The 12,011-nt window shown below is 45.3% G+C and overlaps 1 protein-coding gene across 1 annotated transcript; it reads left to right on the plus strand.

The window, feature by feature from the left end:
• Positions 1-8,572: 8,572 nt before the first annotated feature.
• Positions 8,573-11,027, plus strand: LOC135905886 (piggyBac transposable element-derived protein 4-like). Its single transcript, XM_065436994.2, has one exon. The coding sequence runs from the start codon at positions 9,201-9,203 to the stop codon at positions 10,821-10,823; it is 1,623 nt and encodes a 540-aa protein (XP_065293066.2). The 5' UTR covers positions 8,573-9,200; the 3' UTR covers positions 10,824-11,027.
• Positions 11,028-12,011: the final 984 nt, after the last annotated feature.

The raw sequence follows: 12,011 nt of genomic DNA on the forward strand, positions 1-12,011 counted from the left end.
AGGCAATGCTCTGTGCAACCTGTGTGTGTGTGTGTGTGTGTGTGGTGCAGCAAGCAAGTCTGACATGGGGAAATAAACAGGTACCCAGAATATGCCTTATTCTTTTTCGCATGATGGGTGCACAAGGCCCACTAGGTATTTCCCTTGACTGTACTGCTCACAAATGTTCAGCAGCTCCATCTTTAAATGCATCAGCATGTGTGCAGGAGTTCCTTCAATTTGTGGCCTAAGTGACAGCATCAAAATGGCTTGAACCGTCCATCAGCCTGTGAGCAGCAACGGCATTCCACACGGATTGCAGCTGCCTATCTGTCTCATCCAGTTCGTGGCGCCTTCTTTGTCGCTTACTTACCCGATGGCGGGACACTGCTTGTGCTGGGGGTTGCAGTCATAGGCCCCGCTTCATTGCCATCTCCACAGCCTGGGGTTTGAAACAGTACTTCGAGGGTGTCCAAACAGGCATTTGGATCCTTCCAACTGTTTCGTACTGGGCTTCCGCATGCAGCTGGACCACTGTTTGGAGCCAAGTTCTCATTAGCCACTGAGTTGTCCGCGAGAATATCTGTGCAACCAACTGAGAGATCAGTTGGTCAAAGGTTCCAGTGGCTCCTGCGTAGAATTTGCACAAAGTGTCAACTCGTTTTCACGTGCATATTACTCGTTGCTTACCGTCTCGTTTCAACGGCGTCCCTGAGGAACTCTAGCTGCTGCATATATGGACAAGTTGATTTGCTAGCAGCTGCTGCTCCACTCTTCTTGGTATCTGCTTCATTTTTAATTTTATTTCTAAAAGTATCTTTGAGATTTTTCCACCTTATTTGCATTTCTTTTGTAGTCACTGAAATGGGGACCAGTATGCCGCATGATGTTAATCAAAATAAGTGATAAATAATTCTGAGCCCATGTAAAGGTCAAAGTTTTGCATTGACATGTGGATTTTGCCATCTGTGAGCACTAATAAAATAAATTAAAGCCCACACGAATGGGCCTACTCGCAGTTGCAAATGCGACATAGACTAGTATATAAAAAAAAGGCAAACGGTAGTCACTAATTTGCATTTCACATTTAAAACGTAGAAACGCTTTTCTGAGATAACCACTGGCCCGATTTTAATGAAATTTGTTGTATTACAGAAACTTAAATTCTAGTGACTGTTGGTAGTGGAATTTCTATTTAGGGCTTTAATTTTGTTGCAAGAATTTCCAAAAATTCGGAAGTTAGAAAAAAAAGAAGCACCAAGTTTACAAATTAATAACTCTGTATCAAGAGCAGATATCGCGATTCTGTAAATAGCATCTATTAGATCATTCAAAGCGGAGAAATTCGATATGCTAATTGTACGATGTGTACAAGGGTTTTGCAAAAATTGTATTTCCATATTACTAAATTTTTTGAGAATAATGTGTGATATATCAATTTTGTCAGCGTTAGATGCACTATAACATGCAATTCACAGAATTGTGTCATCATTTTTCATTGCCGAGTTGCAGAGTCGTAAACTTGACAGTTTCGTTTTCCGAAAATTTTCGATTTTTGCCAATTTTGAATAAAAGAAATGGCCATCTAAATAAAAAATTTGAAACCAACAGTCACTAGATTCGAAGTTTTTTTTTTTTTAAATGCAACAAACCTCGTCAAATTTGGCGCAGCGGTTGCCGAGAAAAACAAATTGTCCTACATATATTTAGATAAGAGGAAGCTTTAGCTTGGGGTGCTCCTAACTAAATAAATGACAGCTTTCTTTTTCTCCCGGCTGCATAATTAAAACAATACTTGTACAACTCAACTCCGCAGAACAACCCCACACAATAACGAAAAAATCTGAGGAGCGTGTGATGGGGGCGTAAATCGGAACAATAGATACATACAAACAAGTGCTTGCAGAAGCACGGTGAAGTCTGCGCGGCAACAAACATCAAGTTTCGGACAAGCTTGAGTGTTTCGCTAGAGAAGCGGCAAAAATTACTCTAAACACAAGCACTGTCATTCCGCTCAATAGTCTGCAACATTAAAAAAAATTTCTCTACACTGACAATTTCGCGGTTTAATACAACTGTTTTTGCTTACCGGTGTCAAAGTGCTTTAGCAAGGTGTCCCTGACTTCTTCCCAAAGGGACTCCTTAGACGTCCTATTGCGGAAGTTGTCTTTCACATTCCAGAGCAGTGGCCGTTTTGAAACTTCACTGCTTAGCACTTGGTTGAAAAGCTCTCTTGGCATGTTGCCCGTACCACGTGTAGCAAGTAAATTAACATGATCCTATGCGCAGGCTTTCCCCCACTAGTCCTCCACTGGTCATGTGGCGAGGCGGGCCGTCATTGGTTCAGAAGCGATGCTGCCGCTCTGCCACCGCGATGAAATTCCACCTTGCCCGAACATTACTGCTCGTGCCGCCGCTCGAAACAGGTTTCTGCGTCGCGGTGGCAGGATTCGCAAGCATTTTCGCTTGCATGTGAAACAGTCTTTATTGTCAGCACCCCATCTGACCCCGCTCTCAACTCTACCTCTGGGTCTTAGAACTCCGCCTGAGTGCCATCTCTTAAGGGGGCATCACACTCCGACAGAACGTGCGCGCGTCATGGTGACGTTACGTTGGCGAAAACGCGACCCTCTACAGTTTGGCGGCATCTACTGCGCTTGGACGTCGTCCAGTGCCGAATGCAACCAACAGCATTTCCATTTTGCTCCGACTGCGCTGAGCAGGTTAGCGCCTAGCACCTTCTCTCGTCGAGGTAGAGAGTTGCTACTCGGAAAGCTCAGCCAGAACAAGATGGCCTCCACAAGCAAGAAAGTGTGCCCAAAAGGCTTCTGGACACCGTCCAGCGACACCCTTGTGTCTACAACACCAAACAAATGTACTGGGATGCAGAGTGAAAAAACGTGTGGGAGCAGATACGTGTGTGCCACGGCCTCTCAACAGCTGCGTCAATGATACACACGTGTATGTATACGTTTCCGGACATGCTATGCACTCAGCGCCTATTTGTTTGTCTTGTTTTCCCTGTTTCAGTCGAAGAGTGCCTGAAACTATGGAAGCGGCTGAGGGATCGGTATACTCAAGAACTGAAAGCTATTGAAGCGACGAAATGGACTGGCAGCGGCTACGTGTCTCGGCGGGCCTGGGAATTCCAGGCCACGGAGTCTATGGCCTTTTACAAAAACTGCGGCCGTCCGAGGAAGTAAGTTATACATTTTTGAAGTTGTGTGATCACAATCATATCTGCTTAGTATTGCATTCACTTAGATGACTATGTTTTGATGATTGGGTTTGTTGCTCACGACAATCATGTCATGCAGTGAAGTAGACGGAGTTTGCTGGGCCCTTTGCGCGATTGCGATTCGTTTTGTGTTTTCCGAGTGCACATCATTAACATTTCTTGTGTGTTCACTTAAGATGTACAAGTTTGTTATATTTGCCTCCCCCCATGCCCACCTATTTCTTCTTCCACAGAATGTTAAGGGTACTATACAACTGCCCCTTTAATCCTTGCACGAAATATCAAATGAACAGTGAATACTTCGACGAAATTTCCAGTCACATTGGAGTTATCCGCGTGTGGACGGCGTCTATGATTTGCTCGAGACTTCTCAAACCCGCTTCTTTATTAAGTGAGTAGAGCGGTATTATAGTTTACATATACCATTTGTCTGAAAAAACGATCGGCATTCTGAGCGAGCGATGCATCCAAATGTAAAGGGGACAGAAGGATGTCCTTAGTTTACAGCTGTGCACCTGTTTCCCTTTGCTACAATGTAGGCTTTTTCTTTACAGAACAACATGCAGCCTGGAGCCAGCCACTTATGGTAATGGCAAGACCACCGAGAGCATCATTGCATCTATGGAAAATACGCCACTATCACCCTCAGGCGTTCAAAGTTTTGTGGATTCGCCACAGGAGCTACCAATGCCAGCAACGCCACCACCATTGGCAGAACAACCATTGGTAACTGGTAAGCAAGAGGCTAATACTTTTTGTGCGCAAACAAACAGGGACGAAGAATAGGGGCAACACAAGGAAGCGCTCGTCCTTGTGTTGCCCCTATTCTTCGTCCCTGTTTGTTTGCGCACAAAAAGTATTAATATGAATATGTTCCAACTAGGCCGACTCGCAGTTATGCAAGAGGCTGCACCAAAGCATAAGAAAGGAGAGAAAAAAACGACAGCTTTGAAGAGCAGCTGTTGTGCAGACCGACAACAAAATGTCAGAAAATGAGGCATTTGAAATATCCATAGGCGTTAGCTTAGACAAGATGCCACATAAGGTGGCACTGAAATGCAAAGCGCAAATAATGGCACTAATTGCACAAATGCAGGAATAAAACAATGTGCACACCATCAACATTAGTTAAACGTTGCTTATGATAATTCTTTAATACTTTTTTTCTCTTTACGTAATGCTGCACGTAAAGAATTGGTAGTTTTCAAGAGTTGAACACGATAGTATAAGTGTGCTATGTTCGTATCGGAAATCATGTAAGACCTGCTGGCTTATTCATTTGTTATACTTGCTATTTTTGCTCATGGGCACACCAGATTTTCTGCGAAACTATCTCCTAAATGCGATCACATTAAAAGATAGCTAATCAATACAAATTCAATTTATGGTTGGCTACATGCCAAAATTATTATATGTCTCTTCAGACCACACTGACTGGGACCTCGCTCTACTGTTTTTTACATTTGCTTATAATTTCTCGCGTCGCGACACAGCCTGTTATTCCCCATTTTTCCTTCTGTTCGGCCAAGAACCAGCACTGCCCCTCGACACAACCCTCTCTGTTCACGCGGCAGCAACCAGTGAATATGCACTTGACGCCATCACCCGCTGTGGCCACGCAAGGGAAATTGCCCATGACTGCCTTCTGAAATCCCAAGAGAGTCAAAGGCATTTGTACGACCGGCGACACCGAGACATGCACTTCCCACCTGGTTCTTTGGTGCTTCTATGGTCTCCACTGCGTTAGGTCAGCATGTCAGAAAAACTGCTGTCTCGTTACACAGACCCACACCGAGTGCTTCGTGCCGTGACTGCTGCCACCTATGAGATCGCCTCCGATGCCCCATCTGCTTCCCAGTCCAGTGATATCACACACGTTACACGACTGAAGCAGTATCACCGTCCCAGTGATGACATTTAGACGCTCCAAGACATCGCTTTTCCCGCCCAGGGATTATGCTACACGTGTGTGGTATTTGATTGTTTGAACAAGGTGCGTGGGTGCCATCACTCGAGAAAAAAGGAGGAAGTACAAACTGTATCGCGCTGTGAATATAACCAGCCAGCGCTGCAACCGCTGTTGTAAATACAACCTGTAAATAGTTGCTGGTCTTACCGACTCATCCTTTGTGTAACAATATATTTAGTAATGTTTGTTTTATGAGTGCTTGTAACTTACTCTGCTTGTAACCCACTTGTAACTTAGCGAGACGTGGTGAATGCCTAGCACTTCGGCGTGAACGTCATACAGGCGAAAACAACTACACACGTGAAACTGGAAGAGGTCCTGCTAACATGGTTTGGCGAAGTTACAGCGGACGGCGTCAACATGGACGGCAAGGTGCTACGCGACAAGGCAGACAACATTGTGCTTTCCCTGGGAATTGAAAATTTCCAAGCTTCCAGGGGATGGCTGCATCGTTTTAAAGAGAGACATGGACTTGTCTACAGAGCCATTTGCGGTGAAAAGAAAAAAGTGGACCAGTCAGCTGTCAGCGACTGGCGGAATACGCTGCCGGCACTGATTTCGGGCTATGCACCGCGCGACGTATTTAATGCTGACGAGAGGAGCTTGTGTGTGAAGGGCCAGGCTTGCCAGGGCGGCTAAAAAAGTAAGGAGAATCACCATGCTTTATTGCGTGAACGATGATGGCTCAGAGAAAATGCAGCTTACCGTCATGGGCAAGTCTAAACAGCCGAGGTGCTTTCGATCGGCAGGACATTTACTTTGTTTGTACAAAGGGAACAAGAAAGTGTGGATGACCGCGGAATTTTTCCACACGTTGCTCACGATCCTGGATCGGAAAATGGCTGCAAAAAACTGAAATATCTTGCTTTTCTTAGATCAGTGTTCGGCCCACCCAAAGGAAACAACCTTTAACGTCACCATAAGGTTCCTGCCTACCAACACTATGAGCCATTTGCAGTCACTGGACGCGGGAATAATTCGAAACGTGAAGCATCACTTCAAAGGACTTTTAGTAAGACATCTCTTGGCAAGATTGATTCCAAAGATGAGAATTTGCGGATCAGCTTACTCCATGCGTTGCATTTTTTGGCCATGTCTTGGGATAATGTGACCTCAGACACCATCGTGATCTGTTTTCGCTAATGTGGATTTAAAACGGGACGGGACGCGGCTCCGATGGGAGAAAATGAAAAGCCCGATGAGGACTGGAATTGAAGACTGGGGGAGTTTGCAAACTCAAGCTTCCGCTCACGACTTCGTCACCACGGACGACAACGTCGCGACCTGCAGGTTAAGATCCATTGAAGAATCGGTTGACGAATTGAATGAAGTCAAGACAGAGCAATGGTGAGGACGCCGATGTGTACGACCAGCTACCCTGGCACTCTTGATGTTCTGTGCCGCACCGTAAGTGCCGGAAACCTGAGCGACGAAACTGCTGCACAATTTTGTACCTTTCGGGAGGGTCTCGTCAACGACCTCGAGGGAAAGAAAGTGCAAGCGAGCATAACGGACTTTTTTGACCGGAAGTAGCTATGGCCAATAAAGTTTGTGTTCATGCTCATGTTGAGATTGGCTTGTTTTGGCTCATACAAATATTTCGCATGCTCCCGAGAAATTCGTATCATTGAGATTCTACTGTACTGCATTTTGAAAGGTGGCAGCGATGCAAAAGACGGAGTTCGCGGGTTGATCCGACAAATCGTCTCCAACACAGTTGCGCTGCAGTGCAGCTGGGCCGGCTCCTCAGGGAAAAAATTTCCATTCAAAAGCCTCCCAAATGTGCTGCATCTTTTGCTTGGTAAGCATCAACGTAAAACAAATAGTACTTAGTCTTCTGCTGGGCTTCCAAAATTTCCCCCATTACGAAAGTTAGTGTTATATAGATTTCTCTATGCTATGGTGTTGCGGTTATAGTTTACATAAAATATTTGACCATGATCAGTATATTACACACTCTCCATTACTGATGTGTTTGTTTGGCAGCATGTGCTATAGATGCTGTTTTGCTCAGTTTTCAACAGTGGCTGGCCCCGTGAATACTGCATAGTTGTGCCATCTGGAGTAACAGAGTCAACAAGGTTGAAACACAGTTTCGCTACAATCATTGCTTCCCCAGCTCAGAGTTGGATCATCTTAGTTTGTGTTGTATGAACTTTCCTATTTTTTAAGCTCATAATAAAAGCAGGCAGACAATTTTATGGTTTACTACTGAGCTACACAACTAAGGTACAGGTTGCTTAGGGGAACACAGAAAAGTTTAACATAAAACAATGTGTTTCAAAATTTTCAGAAGACATATTTATGCATTTAGGTGTGCAATTTTAAGGCGAAGCCTTAGGTGTCTATGTTGGCTGTGACAATGACGAAAAATGGCCGGCACCGCAAAGAAATGCTTGGATTGACGTCACATTTCTCGGGGAGGTTCCTGTAAACAAAGTAAATTGGTGGCTTCAAAAAGAAAATTTGGTACATTTCGGTCTGGTTGGGTAACGAACCCGGGCACTCCGGGGTACGAGACGAGCACGCTTCCCTGAAACCACGGCTGCTCCACGGTTCTAGCTTACTAAATGTATGCCTAGTGCAGGTCTGATTTCACACATCACGTTGCAGCCACCTTGCTGCCTAATGGTGTGGCCTTGTGCATCACTAACATACAGCACTTTAGGTACTACGTTAAGTGTTCATATGTGGCGTTCAGGAGGTCACCTTAGTGCCACACGTGTACTTCCTGTTGTGGCTCGTTATGTCTTACAAGGAAGCCTAGCCCTGATTGTACAACTTGGTGCATCACCAATTATCTTACAAAGAAGTTCGACCCCAACTGTATAACTTCATGTATTACCAATTGTGCAGCAGGCTTTCGCCTTCTTGTGCAACAAAAGTGTAACACCTGCCGAACCTTTTTTTCACAGGTGCAACACGTGCCCTCTTCGGCACGACTGATGCAGCTGTTGAAGATACCACCAAAAGGTGGCTGATGTTGGCTGCAAACCAGGAGGGAGGCCAGACACACAGACGGCATGTCGCCTTGTTGAGGCAATCCGACACAAGCCAAGACAGCACCTCGTGATCTCTAGAGTTCGATGCAGCCTCTCTTTTTTTAACAGTTCTGTTACATTTTATTCCGCATATCAGGGGTGTAAAACTTTCCTAGCATTGTGCACAGTGTCTACAATGCACAAGCAACTTCAGTGCCATTGCTTGCCACGGTGTCCCGGTAGCACTCCCTGGCAAACAATATTGCAAATTTTGCCAGAGCTGGATAGACTTGAAACCTATCCCTCAAGTTGATAACAAGTTTATCAACAAAAGCTTCTCTGGTTGCCTGCATTCAAACTTCAAATTCTGATGTGATATTATTGCTGGCACAAAATTCTTTAACCCTTTGTGGGACAGTGGGACACATACGTCCCACATAGTGCTCCACTCTAAAGGGCTCGTACGAAGCAGAAGGAAACCGGAATCATTCTTGTGATGTGCTACCACCTATTGAGAGGTTTCAGTACTTCTTTTAAATATAGTTTCAGCAGCCTCCACTAGATGAGGCAGTGAGTCCAGAACTTGAAACTTCGTTCTTTTTTTCTGATGCATTGGAAGTTTTCGACTATATGCGATCCGGCAGAAAAGAAAATCAACATGCCTGGTAAGTAATTCCTTTTTTCTGCATTCAGAGAAACAACCCTGGATTAAAATCAGCTCTTGTTTCTGAGATTTGAGCTTACATATAATGAGATAAATGCAAATTTTCAATACCATGCTGAAAAAAGTTGCACATTTTGCTAAGCCTAATGGCAGAATTTTGAGCGGTAATTTTCGAATTATTTGATCTAGAACTTGTCGTTGCTTTCTAATGCAGGCAAGCGATTTCTATCACAAGAAGAAGCTCTCGAGCTCTATTTTAGCATATCGGACGATCCGGACTCCAATGATTCGGATGGGGAAAGCACAGACGAGAATGTCATTCCCGAGCTTGCGCCTCATTGTACAGATGAGGATGCCAGTGCAGATGAAATGGCTGCGTCAACGAGCAGACAGGCAAAACGCAAGGCAACCTATACAAAAAAGAAAACAAAGAGGCGGAAAAGATCGCTAGACCTGTGCGACAACATCGTGGAAAATGAGGAAGAAACGCCGGGCACATGGGGTTGTGACGAGCCAGACCATGTTCTGCAAGTCCCAAAAACATGGGATCCTGAGATGTCACAAAAGTTGCCATCCAAACCGATTGAAGCTTTTTCACTCTACTTCGACGACGAAGTAATGCAGCTCCTTGTAGAGGAAACAAACCGCTTTGCAGAACAGAAAAACCGGCGAAAATGGAAAACGATCACGTTAGATGAGCTTCGGGCTTTCTTCGGCATTCTGATTCCCATGAGTGTAAACCCGAGACATCAGCTGTACCTTTACTGGAGCAGCGATAACTTTTTCAATGCACCAGAAATCTCAAAAGTCATGTCGTTCAAGCGATTCCAATCCATCATGAATTGCCTGCATTTGAGTGACAACACGAAAGAAAAAAAAAGAGGCGAAGATGGATATGACCGGCTGGCAAGAGTACGCCCTCTCATCGATGCTCTGAACAAACGTTTTCAGAAAGAGTACACGCCATCGGCTCATCAAGCTATAGATGAGAGTATGATCCTATTCAAAGGAAGATCGTCTCTGAAGCAATACATGCCAATGAAGCCCATCAAACGCGGCTACAAGGTGTGGTGCCGGGCCGATTCAGAAACCGGCTACCTGATTGCGTTTCAGGTGTATGAAGGAAAAAATGCGAAGCGTCCTGCCAACCAAGCACTTGGAGAGTACGTCGTATTGTCTCTGGTAGAAGGCGTTGAGCCTGGCACGCAACTCTACTTTGACAATTTCTTCACTTCCACTCGCCTCATGGAGGACCTTGCACAGAAAGGAATTCTTGCTGTTGGTACAGTCCGGACAAACAGGAAGGATCTGCCTGATGAATTGAAAATGGACAACAAACTCCAGAAAGGAGAATATATCTGGCGATCAAAAGGAAGCATTGTTGCATATCAGTGGCGTGACACAAAAAATGTGCATGCTTTATCGAATTTTCACCACCCAAAGGACACAGAAGAAGTTGTCCGCAAGCTTGCAAATGGGTCTTCGGTTTCCGTCCAGTGTCCAAAGGCTATATCCGACTACAACACTTGGATGGGAGGAGTCGACAAAGTCGACCAAAAGCGCAATGCATACCGAGCTGACAGGAGGTCCAAAAAGTCCTGGTACAGAATATTTTATTTCTTGCTCGATGCAGTCATCGTCAACGCGTTCATTCAAGTAAATGCTGTGAATCCAATGACCTACTTATGGTTTCGATTGGTTCTTGGACGGGAACTCATCAATGGCCAGACATTCAGAACCACCGGCAGCAGGAAGCCGTTCAGAATGAACAAGGAGGGTAGAAAAAATGGCCACAAAATGGTTGGCGTATCGGATGAAGTTCGGTTCATGGGAAGAGAGCACAACCCTGTGAAAGTGGAAAATAGGCGCAGATGCCGTTGGTGTTCCACGAGGGGGAAAGAAGTGCGAACAAGTTTCTTGTGCAAGGCATGCTCAGTCCCGCTTTGTGTGACCTGTTTTGGACCATTCCATGAAGTGGTTAGTCAGAACTAACCTAGTGTGGCACCCGTGTAGGTCAATGGGATAAATACGTCCCACATTTCATTTTCCCATTTAGTGTCAATGGGACAAATGCGTCCCACATTTTTTTCTTTAACTATACATAATAAAACTGTGAAATTTGTTTAGAATCATTTCTGTACACCTCATTTTCAAGTGTAATAAAAAATTTTTTATAATTCTTGCAAAAAATATATGTTGTCCCACAAAGGGTTAAGGGGAGGCACGGCTCCTTGGGACCGAAAATCGGTCAAAAAAAACGATTTTCTATCTTTTCATTTCTGGATTCCTGGCATAATTCTGCACCTTGAGCAAATTTCCATTTAATTCTGATGCGTAATTGCACCATAATGTCGATTTAAAATAGTGTAGTTTCTAAAAGCGCCCTTTAAATTGAGGACAAACAGCGCTAGGTTCGACGGCGCGCCAGACAAAAACGAAAAGTCGTACCCGTGCCATCTTGGTCTTGTTTGAAAGCTCACGCGTCCGGCTTCCCATCCTCTCTCGGCCAGCCGCAGTAAAATAACACAAGCGCAAGGTTTTCTTCAATGCACGTTGAAGAAAACTGCACATGCCGCCACTTTGAGCGAGTTCTCGCTACGGTATGGAACTATGCCCGGGGGACTGAAGAAGCACCATTCTATGTATATGTTCGGCCGTAGACAAAGGAAAATCGTCGTCTTTTCCGTCTGAAGTAAGCGACTGACGAGGAGCAAGTGCAGACGTGCAGCCGCCTGATAGTCGCGGAGAAGCAAACAATGCTTCTCTGGACAACGCATCACTGAACAGTGCACCCATCACTTCTGCAGATCGTCAGCTGCCCGATAACCGTGGAGAAGCAGAAAATGCTTCGCTGGATGATGCTTCGCTGGACAGGGCACCCAACGCGCCTGTGGACACCAGATTCGCCGACCCACGCACGGACGGGTAACCGCCCGGCTGCCGCAGAGAACAAAACAATGCCTCGCTGGAAGTTGCATCGCCGGACAGCGCACCCAACGCATCTGTAGTCTCCGGTCGAGTTAGAATCGACTAGAAAACTGTCACCGGCAGTGATGTGAGGGAGGCAAGCGCTCGTGAAAAGGCTATGCTTGAGCGGCTTGCATCGATAGCAGCAACGACGCGAAGGATGGAGCCATTCACAGAACTCAGCGGTGTGGCAGCATCAGTCACAGAAGAATG

This window comes from Dermacentor albipictus, chromosome 1, assembly GCF_038994185.2.
Source record: "Dermacentor albipictus isolate Rhodes 1998 colony chromosome 1, USDA_Dalb.pri_finalv2, whole genome shotgun sequence".
In the NCBI taxonomy this organism is placed as follows: Eukaryota; Metazoa; Arthropoda; class Arachnida; order Ixodida; family Ixodidae; genus Dermacentor; species Dermacentor albipictus.